General features: G+C 45.0%; 1 protein-coding gene across 3 annotated transcripts in view; it reads right to left on the reverse strand.

The window, feature by feature from the left end:
- Positions 1–219: 219 nt before the first annotated feature.
- The window catches only part of WIPF1 (WAS/WASL interacting protein family member 1), a 57,918-nt gene continuing 38,599 nt past the window's right edge, over positions 220–19,538 (reverse strand). For all 3 annotated transcript variants that reach the window (XM_075153284.1, XM_075153283.1, XM_075153285.1), the window contains 7 exons: positions 17,288–17,376; positions 15,621–15,750; positions 13,175–13,357; positions 11,239–12,003; positions 8,239–8,451; positions 6,458–6,571; positions 220–5,116 (listed from right to left, as the gene is read on the reverse strand). In XM_075153284.1, the coding sequence (XP_075009385.1) occupies positions 5,061–5,116; positions 6,458–6,571; positions 8,239–8,451; positions 11,239–12,003; positions 13,175–13,357; positions 15,621–15,750; positions 17,288–17,338 (1,512 nt within the window). In that variant the 5' untranslated portion in view covers positions 17,339–17,376 and the 3' untranslated portion in view covers positions 220–5,060. The remainder of the gene's footprint in view (positions 5,117–6,457; positions 6,572–8,238; positions 8,452–11,238; positions 12,004–13,174; positions 13,358–15,620; positions 15,751–17,287; positions 17,377–19,538) is intronic.

Raw genomic sequence — 19,538 nt, forward strand, 5'->3', positions numbered from 1 at the left:
TATTTCTCCTTATCTGCAGGTGTCTAATCTTGACTGCACGGAGGCCCAAAGTCCTCTGAGCATTACAGCTGTGCTGCTGCGCAATGGCAGGCGGGAGGGGAGGAGAACAACCCGCCCCAGCTCCCGCCAGGCTCGCTGTTATGCTCCTGCTAAAGCCGACGTGTGTTTCTGCAAGGAAGCAACTGTGGTTGTTCTCAATGTAACAGTCTGCACCACCAATTAAATAAAAGTAAAATTTATTTGGCATAGGACAGAAAAATAAGGAGAACAAAATCACATACAAAATAAATGTTAAGCAAAAAAATATTCACAAACTAATTAATATTTTATAAAAAGCTCACACTTCAGGCATCTGATAAAAACGTGTTACTTTCTGCTCACACTATGTTTTAAGTTATGTTTCTCTCTCTTTCGTAGTCTTGTGTGGCTTTGGAAGTCCAGATTTAGAGGTCTCCCTTTGCATGCATTAGTTTACACTGAAGAACATTTATCACAGACGAACTGTATTTCAAAATGGCAACATACCGAAGGGTTACTCCCTTTTTTAAGACGTGCGGTTTCCATTTTTTTCTTTTAGTCTGCCTACCTACCTGCCTCATACTCACTGACTGAGAACATGTACGTGTGCCCTACTTCTGCTGAGTAACCCCAACACTCCCCTTTTTGCCAGTGCTCCAGGTTTACATTTTAACTGAATGGTCCAGACACTTCCATCTTTCAGGCGAAAAGATCCCCGTTTTCTCCTAATGTACGTGAAGAACCATTCCGTGAACTAGCTACACTTAATGTGTTACCGGATATCTTAGGTAAGAGATTCTCCTTATTTTCTGGTGAATACCGTTTGGAAGATTAAAGTTCATACAATATATGTTATACAGAGTCAATGTACCGCCATAACAGATTGTTCGCACCTGACTGAGACAACGGTGTCCGCACTATTGCGATGTGGTATTACGTACATGCACATTTTATATCGTGATTTGTACTCTACTGTTGATACCAACATTCAGCCAATTGGTTTGTATTTCCTTGAGCATTCTTCTCCTTTCCAGTGTCCTGTGGCTGAGGGGCCCCTCTCTAGGTCTCTTGACATTTGACATTCTGCTTGAAACAATCCCAGTTTGATCATCCAACTCCATTCTTCGCTCCCAAGGCAAAAAGTACCCTTTCTATTTGCATACTTTTGCACAGAAAATTGTTGCGTTACAATATATGTGAAGCACGATAGCAGTTCAGTTCCCTCATCCTCTGCTCCAACAGAGACCTACTTCTACAAGTGACATGTAAACAGTTGTTGCTGCAAGGAGAAACTACCATCCAGTTTTTCAAGTGACAATTTAAGGAACTTCTTTAATAGTTCAGTCTTGCAGAAAAAAAAAAATCATTCTTATGATTCTTTTAGTGTTGGGAAATGCTGACTTCCAAACAAGAACTTTGCGACCTTATTTAAGAAGTAGTTCATTTACAGAAATACATGCTTCCTAAATCACAAGCTGCATTTCCTTTAACAATTCTGAACATCAATCACTGTGACCTCTTCTCCCAATGGCTGGTGCAGAAAGTCGTAACAGACATAGCATGTGCTTTTCTTCCAAAAATATTGAGCAGAAATTATTGCCACATGGTACAAAAGTTATTCCCATTTTATTTACTGACTTGAATTAAACAAAAATGAACATCCATTGTCACGCAATGCGAGTCTTAGTGATGACATAAAAAGATAGTTTGAGGTGTGAAGGTTTATAATACAATGCCATCGAAACAAACCCACTAAATCTCATACGCAAGCAGTGAATCAAATTTAGTCCTCTAATAACCTGAAGTCAGCTGGGCTGTACGGACAGCAGAGTGAGACACTGGTTTTGGGAAAGGGTTAAATTTCCAGAGCAATACCAACAATTGATTGTGAGGTTAACCAGTGCCCACCTACATCTCACCTAAAGACTGATCTGATAGTCTCTCCATACACTGAGCTCAGTCTGAAGTTAGCAGACCGAGCACATTACAACAGCAGGACTTGGCTCAAACACTGCATAATGCTACTGTTGGCACTATTTACATTAGGACTCGGAAGAGCAACGTCTATTAATTTTTCTAGTGAGACACAGAAAAGTTGACTAAAAAAGTCGTAAGGCACCACTGATTCAATATGTTTTGCACTCTTCTTTTTTAACACTTCATAGTGAAATAAATACTTTAATACTGATCATATTCTAATTAGCTACTGATATATGAAGCAATATATTGGAATGATAAAATGCTGCATTGTTCTGGAATATATCTAGGGACTTCTATAGCAAAAGATATAAATAGTAAAGTTGTTGTTAGGTGAAAAAATACCTCCTTCTGCATTGTTAAGCTATTTTACATATATGCCAAACATCCATTCTTGAAGAGGTTTCTATAGTACAAAGAAGTGCTAAAACCCAAGCAGCTCAGGTTTCTTGGCTTGTTGGCTGAGGGCCTTTTACACAGCACATTTTAAAGTGAGCCTGAAGCTGGTTTGCCAAGTCTTTGGTAGTGGTCCAGAATTTCTGATCAGAAAACCTTGCTCAAAAGATCAAATATAGGATATTTTGAATGATGCAGAGAGTTGGCAGAACAATGTGCAGCATTTTCATTGACTTACTTAAAGTAAACCAGTCATGCTGGAAGCAGGTAAGTTACAAAAAAGGTACAGTTTCTGGAGGATATTTTTTTTTTTTTGGCTGCACAGCTATTTGGATATTAATAAGGATTTGGCAGGTCAAGGTACTGAAAATATTGTATTCTTAAATTCAAAATGTCATTCCTTAGAAAGTTATAAGTGCTTCAGTTTAAAAACATGAATACAATAATTTATCCTTTAAGTTATTATTCTAAAAATCTTATTTGGACTTCTATTCACATAATAATATCCCAAAGAGACAGGCACTTTGTTTAAGTGACATCCATAAAATACATATACAAATTCAGTATTGCGCTAGGTTTGATCCCAAGGTGCACCTGTCACATGGAGGTCCCACTAATATCTGTTTAAGAAACTCTTACAGCCACGATCCTGCAATTAGATGTAGATACATCCCTGCGCCTGCGCATTTAATTGCAGGTTCAAGACCATAAACAGTAACTTAAAATAGGTCATTAGATATAAAAATGTAAAAGCCAGGTACATAATCAAACGCTATCACAGCTAACAAGATTTTGTAAACAAACACTGAAAAGGCCAAATTAAATTTGATCTGGCCAAATCCAACTCTGTCTCACCCCCTTCACGGTGACTGTCCAGGCTGTCGGGCAGAAAGGGGATCTGCCCCTCCACGCCCGCTGACAGAGCAAAAAGCCCAATGCACAAACGCTTCAGTGGGGTTCAGACTCTCTTCGGATGAATTCCCTAGATTTTCAAGGACTGACCTCATTCTAGCCACACAGCATACTTAGGATCATGTCTCCCATGCTAGAGAAACATTTCCTTACATGACTAATTTTTCTTTTTTTTTTTTTTAGCAACACCCTATGAAGCATGGCTGTTGATACAGGCTCGGTAGGGATCCCAAAGAGTACGCTGAAGAAACAGAAACTCTTGAGGAGACAGAGGAGAAATTTTTCAGGGCTGACCTTCAGAAGTCCAATTAACAAAGAGCTATCATTCAGCAATATTTCAAATCCAGAATTATAATCTTCCTCTAATTTCCAAAGGCATTTTATACGCGTTTAGAACCATTTGTAAAATGGACTCGTACAATGAACTCTTTTCTCATATACAAAATTCAAAAGCCATTAAACATATTAACCAATTGTCACAATGTTAGAATACTTTACTCTCTCTTCTATTAATGTAAGCCTTGCAGCTCTCTGCAGAGACTCCTTTCAGCAAAATTTGAAAGGACAGGCTCCATGGTAAACTCAGAAGGCCAAATCTTCCCATTTCACTTGAACCAGTGCAGACAGCAAATTTTGGAGCTGATGCTCCCACTTGAACGCACAAACCCCAGACCTCCTTCACTACATCAAAGGGCTTTCACTTACGCACATTTTTGACCTCAGCTGCTCTACTGTAACACAAGTCGAATACAATCTCTCTGAGATTTGTGACCTAAGCCCCAGGAAGCTTTTTAAGTCAAAACGCATCATTTAATTGTACCAAAGAAACAACTGGAAAGCAGTCTGCGGAGCACTGGTGTTAGCGATGCTTTACAGAAGGAGCCTGCAGCTACAGTAATTGCTGCATTTGCACCAAGACTGCTTTCTGAGGACTCTTCGCATGTAGTCTCAGGCAGAGGGCATTACAATAATCCAGGACACGGATGACTGTGGGTTGGTCCACATCAGAGCAGGAAAGAATTAGGTGACTAAAAGCATAACACTATTAAAAAACAAAGAGAGAGGGATAAAAAAGAGCTATTTTTATGCTGCTGAATTCTTCACTCGTGCTTTTCTTTGGAAGATTCTCCGCAGATAAAAACAAGGCCAGACACACTCCATCCTCAGGGCAGGAGGATTGTTTAAAATACGATTTGCTTGGCTAAGCTGAAGTGAAAAGGTTTAGGATGAACTCTTGGTCACCATGTAGTAGGTCTATGGCTTGCAGAAGCAGATGGGCCAAGTTAGGCATGCAAAGAAGGATCCAGGGGACTCTTGGCTACATGGTTTTCCCCAGCAACTGTTTTTTAAACAGAAAATAGATTATACTTTATCATTCAAATAATACAGCCACTGTACCCAAAGTGAATGAAACAGCTTTGTTCCAGCTTTCATTAAATTCAAAGCCAGACCTCCCGCGGAGCTCTCAAGGGGACAGGGCTGGACATGGCAAGCACGATGCACGTATGTTGTGTATGGTCCACAAAATGTCTTTCATGACAGCCTGCAGTATAAGCAAATAAAATTTATAGCTTTGAGCAACTATAGTTCATAAGCTGCATCTATTACTTCTGTAATAGAGACTGAAGTTTGCTCCAGCTGACAAGCCAGAAGTGGAAATAAAGCAAAACAGACAACTTTCCAATGATGTGGACAGGAGAGCTGACTCGAAGGAAACTTGAAAACAGACGTTGCCCAAAGATGGGCCAGAACCCATTTCACCTTGGTATAGGCGGAAGCGGGGGGGCACCTCTTTCTTTTCGGCCAGAGCCACCTAAAAAAAAAGTAAGTAAGTAAGTTTTTTGTGTTACTCCTTCTGGTTTCTTCTAAAATGGGAGTTTACATCCAAGCCATTAATTCAGTAACTGCTGAAGATCTACTCATTTTCTTGCCTAGCCATTTTACTAAAAAACATCCTTGTAGTGTTTCCAGTTAGCTTATTAAACAACATCAGAACTTCAGACAAAAGAAAGTTTTTAACTAATGCTATTCCCAAGTGTCTGGAAAGCATATGTGTTTTAGTCCTTTGTCCCCTTCTCAAAAGAGATTGATAGCTCGTTAGCCTTCCTATTTGATGCGAACACATACCTTCTCAGTGCTGCTTGCAACACATGCAAATTTCAATGAAAGTGGCAAGCTCTAAATAGAGTAACATTTCAAAGCTCTTCATGTTTTTCCCTATATGAAGATTTTCATTGCAAATTCATGAAAGGAAACGTAAAAAAATGCATGTATTACTTCGCTTCTCTTCGTGGAGTAATACAAATAGGATGAAAGCTAACAGGGCAAAGTGAAGGGTCAGAGACTAACAGGAATTTCTGCTCCAAACCAAAACCTCATCATTTGGAAACAGAAGAGAGAGAGAAACATCTGAGTGTACAGATGATTACAGGATAACTATGAGCCACTGATGTCACTGGTTGTGAAAGAAGTAAATTGATCCTTGGGTGTATCAGGCAAAATACCACTAACGAAGATAGGAAACATTTATGCTGTTGTAGAAGACATGGTTGAGACCTGAACTGGAACAGCATGTAACACCGATTGGAAAAGACAAAATCAAACTGAAATGTATACAGAAGAAACCCTGATGATCAGAGAACATAGCTTGGAAGCAGAGTGTAGTAGATCCTGATTTAATCAGCCCAGGAAAACAAAAGCTGAGAGGAAGATATGACTGTTGTCTTAAAAAATATTAGGGGTTTAACACACCAAGGAGGGAGGATAACTAAACTCAAGGATGATGTTGGCACACGAATGAATCAGTTGTGCATGAATTTAGATGGGAAATGAGGAGGAAGTCCTAGCGGATTTTGTGGTTCTGGCTCCTGTAGCAGAAGGGCTGACTATAATGGCAGAGGTGGTCTCTTACAATACGTGTTCCAACTTAGAAACCAAATAATTCCCCCCTCAAATACAAGTTTAAGAGGGCTTGTGCCTGCGAACCTGTATTTAGCTTTTTCTGTGTGGTGGGGAAGGGTGACCAGGCTGTTAGCCTGACCAGCTGTTAACCAGGCTGTTAGTTTTGAAACCTCAGCATCCAGTCTCTTCCCCATCCACGTTGTTTTTAGGACGATACGCTGAAATTCCAACAGCAGAGGTGGAACAAACTTACCTCTACTTTCATTTCTTGCTAGTTTACTGGGATAACTTCTGTTGGCGGGTACATATGGCTCTGGAGGTGGCAAATCAGATATAGGATGAAAAGAAAATCTGCTTTCCCATTCATCTGAAAAAAATCCCACGCAACTTACCCTTAGTTTTGTGACACAGCTTCAGGAAAGTAAATTGACATTAACATCATGTTTAATACATGTTTTATATTGCAAAATGCTTATATAGCTGAGTATTGAACCAGCATCCTATTGGGAAGTCAGGGAAGAAGATGCTTTAGGTAGTTTGAGCATGAAAATTCTTATTAACTGATCACTTAGTCATTTTAATGCAAAAACACAGATCAGGAAAATGGCCATAATTCCCCTGAAATAAGTGCTATGTTCCCTTCCATGTATAATAGATCTGCTTTTTTAACACATACACGCATACATATATACGTGTTACCGGAAATGCATAGTGTCTCCTACTTCAGAACAGTATTTTGTTCCTGGGTATAGAATTTTCTGATATTCATACTTCATTGATATACAGAGCTCAAAAGCATCATTAAAAGCACACCAACCTATAGGCGGTGTTTTTTCTTTCTTAATTTTTATACAGGAAAAAGAAAATTTGGGGCCATTATGATAAAATTTATGACAGAGAAACCTGTATGTAACTAGTCAAAAATAGAAAAATACACCAATTGAAACTGTATCTCTTGAGACTACAGGGGCCCTATTGATGTACTTACTGAGTCTATAGGATTTGGAAGATTAAAGCAAGCTGATCAGTTTCTTCATTGAAATAATAAGAAATGTTTACGGAGCTCTGTTCTGCACTTGAATTTGGAGGCCCAAGGAAGAAACTTTGTCATTTCTTCACTTGGTTGCTTCAGGACTTTGCAACCATAACTTTCTTGCAATATTGTTATATTTTATTGCATAATGTAATGAACAGCTGAGTAAGTTTTGCCTGGCAGTTGTACACGCGGTTATTTGCTGGGATCCAGTTTTTCTATGTTTACTTCCAATGGCTGCAATTAGAAATCAGTGTATAAAGCAGCTGCAGGTTCTGAACCCTGCAAATGACTCGTGTAGGAAAAAATGTGTCTGTGACCCACCTGCCTTATCTGATGTGTGAAGATGCTTCAAAAGCATGAGTTACAGTTTTATTTTCTGCTTGCTTTTTCTAACCTTATAAATGCCAGAAATACCAATGTTAGCTTCCATAATTAGCTGAAAGATTTATCTGTCCTTTGCAAATAGAAAACAATTAAAAAGAAAAGCACGATGAATCTTTAAAATACAGCAATCTTGGACCTCACCTTTTCAATAAACACTAGCAAAAAGAGAGATACTTGACGTTTTCAGCAGCATTCTGACAATCTCTTCCCTCATCTGTTTTTGAATCATCATCTAACTTGTTCTGACTTCCAAAGTGTCTTAGCGTAGCTACAGTTTGAATTCGTATTAGAGTCAGAACAATCTCCTTAGGCCTTATTTCTGTATCGTAGCAAAGCAAAGCACGTTGAATACTTTTTTTTTTTCCCAGGCTATTTTTCAAAGGGTTATTTTGGAGACTGTATTGACAACTTTGCAGTTCTGCTCTATGTATGGCATATTTACTTCGTTCTTACTTGGCAGGGTTAATTGAGACCCACACGACACCTCTGTTGGTCAGAAATCAAAGGTCTGCACTGGAAACAAAGCCTCTATCCCAAACCTTTTTTGATGTATTAAGGCCAAAAGCCGCTACACAGTCTCTTATCAAAGGCAAACAACGGGGAAGATGGCTTACCATCACCTGGATCCTGGAAGCCATTTCTGACAGCTGATGAAGGCGGTGGTGGTGGCGGTGGTGCTCCCGAGCCCGGCCGGTCAGGGGGAAGCGGCGGTCGTGCTCCACCTCTCTGGTTGTCCAGCCCTGCCCGGGAGGGCAGCTGGGGAGTAGCGGGCAAAGCCCTTGAAGTGCTTCCATTCCTGCTTATGGGAGGAGGTGGTGGGAGGGGGCCTGGAGCAAGACAAGAGGCAAGCACACAAACGCTGTCGGTACCAGGGGTTATTCTGCCGGTGGTAAGCTGCTGCCTGCGTCCCACAGCCTCCCGCTAACAAACTGGAGAGGGTGGGCTAGCTTGGGACCCTCGGCCCTGAGGAGGAATCGCCCTCAACACCCACTTCCCTGCTCTCCAGGTGCTGATTTGAAGAGTAGAAATCAGCGGAGCAGGGTATATCTAAGCATAAATACACCTCAGTGCCCGTATTCCCATTTCCATCAGCCACAGAAGCCTCTGTAGAGGTGGTGGTCCTTGAAGCCACTTTTAAACCACTCTAAATTACATTGGTCACAACGAGCAGAAGCTACAGCTGGAATTCAGGGTACTGGGGAGGTCCAAACCATAGCCCCTTTCCTTTCCATGCACCATTGCAAGGCAAGAGGATGTGTAGCAGAAGAGCCCTGCTACCCAGAGAGGCTCTTTGTCCATATGGGGGTCCCCTCTGGGTGCCACAGCCAGGGTCTGCGGTGGCGCACAGGGGAATTCAGCCCAGGAGTGGCAGCGTTAAGCAGCATGCCATCAGCTCGCTCATTTATAAACATACGAGCTGCATGTCAGGTTTTTCGGCAGTTGGAGCATATCCACCTCTCGTTAAACTGGAAACAGACCTCACACATAGACTGGCATTCCCAGTGTCTGTGTATCTGAGTAACTGGGGTGGTGACACGACAGGTCAAATACGAAGGCCCATGTAACACAGGACCAGGACTGTCCTGAGGGCAGGGGAAGGGCGCTTCTCCGAGAGAAACCTGTAAAAAAAGGCAAAAAAGCTGCTGCTGCCAGGGAGAGAGGTACCCATGGTTAGGACACGAGGAGACGAAGCAGAGGGCGTGGAGGGCTATGTGTGTTCAAAGGTCTCGCTACCTCTGTTTGGCACAGTTGGGCAACTGACAATTATGTTCATTTTTATGAAATGCTTCCTTGTCCTGACGAAATCTAGCTACAGATGTGCATTTTGAAAAAGAGAGCAGCAGATACTGTGTCTCCAGCCACAAGCACTGAAACATGCTTCAAGAAACATGCTGTACTTTGTGGGTTTTTTTCTATTTTTTTTTTTTCTCCCCCCCCCCCTTGTTTTTTTTAAAATTACTAAAGTTTGCCTTCAGGGAATGGTTTCTAAGAATGAGAAGCATTTAGCAACTTCAGAATAGTTTTGCTTGTTCTCTCTCTAAACCTACCTAAACCCCATCATCTATACTGAACCGCTTCAGAATAGGAGTATTTATGTTTATAATTTATTGCTACAACTTCCTTCTACCTATCAAGCAAGCAGAAAGGTAGTGCAGATTTGCTAAAACCATATGCCTCAGAAAAGAGCCAACCAGGAAAGCACTGGTGGAAGCAGAGGCCATCACGGAAGAAGCTCTTGGAAGCGTCTGAATAATTGCAGACACTCTCTGCAACTTTGATCCATGCTCCCAGTCAAACGTGACAAGATTTCTCTGATTTATTTACTGCAGGCTGCACTGGCATTGTGCCATCCTTTGGGCTGGCACCAGCTCCACAAAGCATGGTTTCGGGGCCAATATTTTCTGTAGCAGCACAGCTGCTGCAGGTGCTGTGCTATAGGAGATCCAGGCTGGTTCAAGGAGCTGGAAAGCAACGTGGATGGCTGTTGCCTAGGGGAGCTCCCATGACATTCATCTCTATTGTCCAGGACTGGGCAGGTCTGAGATGATTCCAGATTTTTATTCCAACGTATGAAATGAAAGGCAACTCTACGGAGCTTCCCAGCGTTGCCTTCTGTGCAATGCTTCTCCCTTCCCAGTGCTACAGGGCCTGCTGTTTGTGCCTAAATTCTCTCATCTCCAAAGGGAGAACCATCAGGTGTTAAGACAGCTAAGTTACAATGTGCAATTCTTAAAAGTTACGAACAGCAGTTGTCACAGAGGACATATTATGAAATAACTCAAAGGAGACAATTCCAGTTTTAGTCTCATTTGAAATCTGCGTATGGTAAGTAACAACAGTTAGTCACGCTGTAACAACTGCCATTATATTTAACAACTGTTGGCTAGGTCTTTTATTAAGATAATTTGTATTTGGCTGTAAGTGTTCGTGTCTCCCAACACGTAGAAGGTCGGGTTCTGCAAACCTCCATTCATGAGAATGCCACCATTAACTCACGCTGGTTGACTCAGGAAGGCAAATGCTGTCACCTCTCAGTAGCTAGGTACAACAGCTTCTTTGCATCAAAGAACATAATGGGGAAACCCCTTGTCTGCAACCATTTTTAATTACGGTAATTATAACGAAAGTTGCTGAGATCTGCAAAAGCACACGTGACAGGCTGGTGATGCACAGTGACTTTCCTTAAGCCACCGTGATGCCCACAAACCCTCATTTCCAACTGCAGAATCCCTTGTGCCTAACAGCACCGCTTGTTGCCCATGCAAAGCGGGTGCGTGCATGGCAGCGGCTCGCGGGGGAAGGCGCTGCCCCACGCCGCATCGTGCTCCTCCAGCGCTTCCGTGTACCGCACATGGCGAAAAAGCGACGCCCCAGCCGAAGCTATCCGATGCTGCTCCTCCTGGGTCACAGCAGGGGAAGCACCTGCAGGGCTGCATCAGGGCAGGACGGCTGAAGATTTTGGGTTACGCTCCAAGGGGCACGGCCAGCCCACCGTTGGGCAAACCGAGAATTTCCCCTTTCCATACGGAATCGCCACTTCATCCCGCCGTGCCCATGTGTTCAACCCCCGCCAAGCTCAGGACCCTCAGCCCCCCGCCTCCCGGGCTCCCTACCTGATCGGCTGGGGGGGTCTCTGACGGGCGGCGGCGGCCTCTCGCTGGGCGGGGGGGGCAGAGGTCCGGAGCGGCCGCCCCCGCCGCCGGGCGCCGAGGAGGTCCCCAGCGAGATGTTCCTCTGGGGCAGCCGCGGCATCTCGTCGCTGCCGCCGGGGGCGGGCGGGACGGGGGGCGGCCCCGGCCTGCTGGGGGGCGGCGGGGGCGCCGGGGCGCCGAGGGTGGGCCGGGGGGCGGAGGGCACGGGCGGCTTGCTGTTCTGCGGCGGCGGCGGAGGCAGAGCCGCCTCCCGGGCGGCGGGCGGCCTGTGCCCGGCGGGGGGCGGCGGGGGCGGCGGCTTGTCCTCCGCCGGCCGGCCCGGGGTGGGCGGCAGGGGCGGCCGGCCGGAGAAGGGGGGCGCCGCGCTGGGGCCGGGCTGCCGGAGGGACCCGGCTGGCCCCGCGCTCCGGCTGCCCGGGAACGGCGGGGGCGAGGGCCCCAGGCTGGGCTGCCGGCTCACGCCCGGCACCGGCGGCGAGCCCCTGTTGTGCAGGCTGGAGGCGATGGGCCGGGGGGTGCTGGGCACCGGGGGCGGCACGGCCTCGGGCTTGGAGCCGACGTCGGGCCTCGGCGGCGGCATGCGGCTCCTCTGCGGCTCGGGAGCGGAGGTCCGCGGCCCCGAGGGCGGCCCCGGGAAGCGCGGCGGGCCGCTCGGCGGAGAGAAGGGCTTGGCGGCTGCGGAGCGGCCTCCGGGCGGCAGGGCGGGCGGGCGGCCTCCCCCGGCATCTGCGGACACAGGAGAGGGCGTCAGCATCCATCGGACAGGGGCTTCGCCCAACGCTTTCCTAACGGGCTGCGTCCTAGGGCACTGCAAACGCTCCGGGGGTGAGCCCCGGCGTGGGGCACGCAAGCCTTCAGGGCTTGGCACCCGGGAACGGCAGCAATTTTGAAAGCATTGGGGAACCGCTGCAGAGTAGCGGGTTACGTCCTGACAATGCTTATGAGGGACGGCCTGTGAGAGACCAAAGTGGCCGCCAGGTAACACAACTGCTGCTGCCATCACACAGCAAGCAGTGACACGGGGAGGGAAGAAGTGGGGAAGAACAAGTATTTGATACCATCAACCTGAAAGCAAAGAAATCTTAGCTTTTAAATGATACTTAACAACAACAGTCCAGCAAAAGGCTCTTTTCAGCCCTTTCTAGTAGCTGTTATCTAAGGATGTACTTCTGCACGTCAGGCAGCCAGCCTTGCAGTTGAAGAAGTACTCTTCTGTGATGCCAGGAACTTTTGTAGTAAGACAAGTTCCCAAAATAGACTGTGACACAATAGAAAATACCAGCTCCAAGAGACTGTTTTGTACACATGTGCTGAAAAATTACGTTAGTCTATAAAATATGTAACGTTCATAACACTCTACAACCCCCATTCCCAGTCCTCCTTCAACAAGCATGAAATCCTACTTTCTTAACCTTACAAAACTCTCTGGCCCCAGATATCCATCGTTTCAAGGGGCACGAGGCTTCGGGCAGCTGTTTTGCCAGCCAGAAGAATACAGTGCATGCCCCAGACAAGCCTCCAACTGCAGCGTGCATACCAGCCAGCTGGGATGCCTCGTGCACTCTCTAAGTGGTAAATCACGCTGTTGTGGAGCTGACGCAGATGTACTTTCCATTTGGAAAGTAGATCCTTTTTCCTGGTGCACAAGGGAGAATTAACCTGGAATCCCTCTGGTCCTGCACACCCACAGCTAAGGCAGGACCTAGTCTGCCTCTGTACTTTGCAGGTAGCAATTCAACATTGCTGAGATCTTTAGTTTTCATCAGTAACTAGGAGGATGGGTGGAAAGAGGAGTCTCACTTCTGCCTCGTAAAACCTAGTATTAATAAAACAAGATTCAAGCTGAAAATTACATTTCATTTACTTTTTCACACTGGAACTGCAAGGTCTTTCTTACCGGCATCTCGACTTGCAGCAGATCTGAGCTTTGGCATTCCTGCCTGAAAAAGGCCTCCAAGGCCAGGTGGTCCACCACCACTGAAGCTGCCACCACCGCCACCACCAAAACCCCCGCTGCTGCCACCACCACCTCCTCCAAAGCCACCGCTGCCACCGCCACCTCCACCAGGTCCTTTAGGTTCTGTGGGAAAAAAATCCCCCACGTTAGGCAGAGAAGCGAGACTGATCCTGCAAAGTCATCTCTTTCATTAGGCAATGCTTGTAGCTGGGGGAAAATGGACAAGCTTTCGAAACACACAAGTCCTCGTTCAGGTTGGATCATCACAGCTACCATCACCAACACTACTGCGCCAGGGAAGAGGTGGTGCAATAAACATAGCCACTGTGTTTTATCAAGCCACCACTTTCTTTAGCCTGCTCTGGACTGGAAAGCAGAGAAACAGTCACTATGGACAATTTGGAACTGAGCCTGGATGGGACCTCTGAGAATATCATGTTGTCTTTGTTAGCATCTTTGTAGCAGCTTCCCATTTCTTCATACCTTTGTTCTCTTATCCTTCCCCTCCACTTCTCCATAAGCAAACCGAGAGACAGGGCAATCTCACGGGAAATGAGGAAGGAAGGAGGAAGACACAGGTGTCCTTCCTCTTGGAGGTGTCTCTGGTCATCACTTCTGGGAACGCACAGAATGCTGTCACTATTGATGATGTTGCAACATATCTACTTATTTAAACATAGCCTAGTGGGGAAAGAGATTTCATTTCTGATTACTTTCCTGTAGGTCCAGAAATGCAGTGACAGGATCATTAGCTGCTAATTTTTCCAATAGGCAGGAATTATTTTATCAGCCCTCCCCTTCCTCTCCCATTTCTCTAATGTCAATATTTCTGCTGTGACAACACTGAGATGCTAAAAGTAAAATGAAAGTATTTCCACAACTACAAATACACTGCAAAATGAGCAGGCCCACAGGTTGATATCTATGGAGATCAGCTCTCAGATGGTAGGCTACATGGCTGAGGATCAATTGCTTAATTCTTGGCATCTCGATTTCCACAACTTTGGGTGGGTAAAAATTTCACTGACTTTAAAGTAATTAAAACCTGTGGATGAAAAGCACTTCTAATAATCCCACCCAGAAAAAAGGAGGAAGAATGTGTTCGGGGGGGGGGGGGGGGGGGGGGGGGGTGTGTTTCACATCATCCTTCTCTTTTCTTAAGCATGTTAGCTCAGTTCAGCTCTGACTCACATAGGGTGTGAACCTCTGGAGAAATGCTGCTACTATGGTTTAGTCTTTCATCATGATTTGTTAATTCATGTAAACAAGATAACAGGCCGCATCATTTTAACCTTACTGTTTACCCCTTCTTTAATGCCCTTAATGCTTTTCTCCAGCTCATTACAATAGCTAGAACATGTAACTTTGCTTTCAGAGATAATACTCAAGTGTTTAAAAACTATGCACCTGGCTGACTGCAGGACTGTATCTATTTTTTTATTATTCTTATTTGGTCACACTCCTTTGAGCATTTCCTTCTTTCCTCATCATCTTCCTATCGCAGTCCAGCCTTTAATTGCATGGCCAGAGCTGGACTGAGTTGTATCACGCATTTGCTAATCAGTCTGTAGAAGTGTCTTCTCTCCCTAGGCAATAACGCTGTTCCTCTGACGTAGCTGGCCCTTGTTCCTTGCTCTTATCCTGTTTGTTCTGTCTTCCCAATACTTTTGCTGCATGGGCTTTTCCAGCCTCCTCTCAGCACCTGCTGAGATGTACAGTGAGACACAGCAGCAGCACAGCTGGATGGAGACCTTGTCTCCATTCAGGTAAGTGGAGCTGCTGCCTTGTGCCAGAGCACCGCCGGGCAGGCCGAGCAACAAGGCTCAGCCAAAAAGATAACACTCCTGAGTCACCCCAGGAGTGGCAAAACTGTGTGCAGCAGAGTGACACACAGGTGGGGCTGTGGCTCCTGGCTCTGGTTTTGCTTTAAGTGGTATCGGGGCCGTTAACAAGTCAATGGTGTTGTGCCAGGGGTGCCCTTATTTTTATACTGTTTATGCAAAAGTAGGGTCTGAAATTCCGCTTTATTCTCTGTGCTTTCCTCAGTCCTGACGGGGACTTTGTTTGCCTGATCTGCTGCAGCTCCTCAGCAGAGCTGCTAGTAGGGTTTGCATAGTTTTCCGATTTAAGCAAACGAGAAAATGAACTGCTTTATGAGAGTAAGCAAGCAAATTAACACTCGCATTTCATAAGCAGTACTTGGTTTCTCAACTGAACTAATCCATGATGAACAGAATTTATTTTTATGCATGCCAACTTCTGGCATTTTATTTTACCTTCTTCTGTCATGGCAGTTCATCTGATGATACGTAAAATAATTTTCTGCATTCAGATATGTAGAACCATTCACGCATACAGAAACTCCAGCATGCAGAATCATACTTACTGTCTAGAATTGGAGCACTTCTGTCATTAGTAACAGTCTTCTTTAGCTTTTTTCCTTTGGTAATATCAGATAATAGAGCATTTCGCCCTGCTTGTTCTGACCTGCTTAGGGATGGCTTTTCAGTATTTGCCTGCAAAATAAAATTAAAAATGAGGAGGCAAAATAAACCTCAACTTCTAGCTACAAAGTTCTGCTCAAATATGGTAGTTACTTGAGACCTCAATTTCTGTTTTAACAGCACTGGAGCGGGTAGCATGCCACGTCTGGTTTTATGAATGATGTTATAGGTAGCCGGCCTTGTTACTGACTCGAGGCCCCAAACACTGCTGCTATTCTAACCCACACTATTCACTGGAAACAGAACACTTTTATGTGAATTTGCATTTTTTTAACTCAAGATTTAGAGTCTCTGATTTTTTAAAGCCAAGGCACATCTGTGGCAAATTGCCATTTTGGAGATTGAACAAGAGCAGACTACACACATAATTTGATTACACGAAAAGGTGGACATTCTTGAATGTTGCAGTGAAAACTTCTAATATACAAATTCTGGATAAATCAGAAGGAAGATGGAGTTTTATCTACTATTTTAGTTTTGATAGAAATACTTCAAAATGGCAATCACCACTTCAACAATATAGACTTCTTCAAATAGACGCAATAAAACCTTTAGATGCATGAGGTTTCTCTCAATGGTCCTCTCTTTTCAGTTTATGTTTTGATGACACAGTTTTTCAAGGAAGAACAAAAAAAAAAAAACACCATACACATATATGCACACACACACACACGCATGTGCATATGGTTATTTCTTCTAGGAAAGGGTGGTTCCTGAAAAGCTTTCTAACTTATCAGATCAGTGTTATGGAAATTGCCTGAAAGGTGGTGAGAGTTGCCATGGAGGGACCAAGCACAGAGTCCGTATCTTGCTTGTGGTGGAAAATGAGGGAAAGACTCTTCAGCGGCACAGCCCAACCTATCTGTGTAACCTGCTAGGGCTTTGCTATGAAAATATCTTTACAACAGCATTTCAAGAAGTCTCTTCTTTCTTGTCAGTGAGGTGACTGACTGTCGGAGGGCAAACACAGCACGAGCTCTATTCCAGCTTAGGCTGACTTCAGTCAGGTCAGATGTAGTCTCACTCACCATGCTGTGCCAGCAGTGGATCCTGTGCTCTGATACCACAGGCTGGATGAGGGAGCTATGCTGGCTAAGAACTATCCTCACCAAATTTAAATAACAGGATTGATTTTTTCCAACTCGGGTCATGTAAGTGCTAGAGTAGAACAAGGGAGAAGGTGGGAGTACGAGGCTGGAGAAAGGCAAGGGGAGAGCAAGACTTCAATTCCCCCAACTTAGACAAGCTGTTGAGGAGCTGTGCCTCTCCACCCAGGATCCCCACACCAGATCAAACCACCAGTGTGGGAGAAAGAGGAGGATGGAGAGTCAGTGTGGCTAGTGACATCCATATGGGCATTGGAAGGGAGCGGAAGTGATGGTCCCTCTTGTAGGATCAATCATCAACCGTAAACAAAACGTCAGAGAGCTTTCCCCAAATACCATGCATACCCTCGTCCACACCTCAATGCCTCTGGACGTCCTGTTCAACATGACAAGCAGCAACAGAGGACAGTGTATACGATACATTTACCTCCTGTAAAACTTACCAAGGCCAGTGTTGGGGGCGGAGGGGGAGCTGGAGGGGGAGGCACGGGCATGGTGGAAGGCTGAGCTCCGTCTAGTCTTGCTAAGAAACCTGCACAGCAAAACACAGAAACACATAAAGACCCAGAGATTAATAAATCTTAATAAATAAATTTCTACTCAGCTAAAAAACATCCTTGCAGCTAACAGGTTTATCTGCTACATTTTCTAAGTCTAAATAATCTGTAAAAAGCACTAGATCTTTAAATGGGGACTCCCTACATGATCCCCATTGCCATACAAACTCACAGACAGACATATCCAGTTTTGCACACATACACAACACATGCATTGCTATGGCAATGCACAAAAATGCAATAACAAAATTGAAACCTTGTTCCTGTGGAAGTGCTTCAGGATACTGCCATAGCTGTACCATCAACACTTACTTCAAGAAGGCATCCTCTCTTTAAGATCATACTCAAAGAGATGCTGACCTTTTAAAGCCCCTAAACTGCTAGAAGATACACACACACACACACACACTATTATGGGTAGGGTGGAACAGCAGGGCTCTAGGAAAGACTCATGCTTCTTCCTTTCTCCCTGCTTGCTCTGAAGACTCCAAGCTCCATCATCACCTCCGAATGCACCTTCCTCCTCCTCAGGAGCAGCACACACAGTCATGCTCCGTGCACTTTCCCAGAGGAGGAAGAGCAAGCAGGCAGCCCAGCCTCTTAGCCGCAGGCTGTTGCAGAGGGAAAAGCCTGGCTGCCAAAGCTCAGCCTTCCCCGAGCTTCCCTGCCGGAGACCAGGCTCCTGCTTTTCCCCACCCCAAGCAGAACTTCCAACCTAGGGCAATCCTAGGAGGGTCACACTTGAGATGCAGAACTTCATTGCAATGAAAATATTAAATGAAAAAAAAAGAAAGGACAAACATCGAGGAATTTTTTTCAAGTCACAAGGGCTTTTTGTGGCATTTTGGCACGCTGCTCGCTGGAACAGTGCCTATCGGAGGCTCCAGGGCTTTTCTAGTGGTGCTATGGTGTTTCAGCATGTGCTTTGCTCTTGCCCATTCACCTGAGCCAGCTTTAGTAACAGTGATTTGCCACCATTTATATAATGTTTGCACAAGACAGATAAACACAGTGGGAATAGGAATAAGGGTTATTCTGCAGACAACCCCAGGCTATCGGCTGAGGTCCCCAGGGCAGTTACTCACAAGAATACGCAGCTCTTACTTTCTGAAGTCACTTAACTGTTTTTGATAAAACCAAGGAGAAGTGTAATAGCACAGTATCTGCCAAATCAACTTCATGCTAGGTACAGTACCCTTTACGGTTTAAATGAGCATTAGGAAAATGTTCTGAATGGAACAAAATGGCATTCGCAGTGAGGGTTTGAGGTGAGTCACCGCCTACAAAGTCTGTAATGGCTCTGAGATGATCCATGATACGATTAGAAGTACGGATTTATCTCGTCAGATGCTCATGCTTCAAAAGAATTAGAATATGGCTATAAACCCACACACAAAAAATTTGCTGAGCTACCTTCCTCAGAAGAAAGCTTTTCTGAAATAAGACTTAATGGATTTTGTCTAAAATCTTTAGGGAGGAAAGGGCTTGGAAAGGAGTCGACACATCACCCCTAGCTCTGGCTGACTATCTAGAAAAAACCATGGAGTTCAAAGTGGCGTGAGGCTTTCAGGTTCAAAGTGAGACTAGAGTCTCTAGTGCTTGCAGGTTTTCTTCTCCCGTACTGCAGAAACTGTTTCTCTTTCCGGTTACTGAGACAGCGCAAGCAGAGCAGAGGGGAAGCTGGCGGACGGACAGACTGACTGACAAAGAGGAAACTGTGCGAAGCCAAGCCTACGCAGCGCTGTGCAAACACGCGCATTCACAAAGTCCTGCAAATGGACCGGCGTGCTTCATCGGTCCTCTGGTGCGTTGCTGCGCATCTTACGGCGTCTCCAGAGAAACACCAGCTTCACATTCAAGGATCTGCTCGAATTCAGTTATATCCCTGTCTTCCGTATTTCTAGCTCTCAGTCGTTACATAAAACTCTGCACAAAGCCCTACCCTTTCCCGATCTGCTTATCCTAAATGCAATATTGAAATCTGAAGCCTATTAAAAGCACCAAGACTAATGCTGCTTTGTTCTTCAGCTTCCTGTTTAAAAAAATAGTCAACAGGAAAATTATTTCTTACAGCAGACCACAACCATCCTGTTTCTTAACACAGTCTTTTCACAGCTGCAGTTGTCTCTAGTGTAAC

This window comes from Calonectris borealis, chromosome 6 (assembly GCF_964195595.1).
Source record: "Calonectris borealis chromosome 6, bCalBor7.hap1.2, whole genome shotgun sequence".
Classification (NCBI taxonomy): domain Eukaryota; kingdom Metazoa; phylum Chordata; class Aves; order Procellariiformes; family Procellariidae; genus Calonectris; species Calonectris borealis.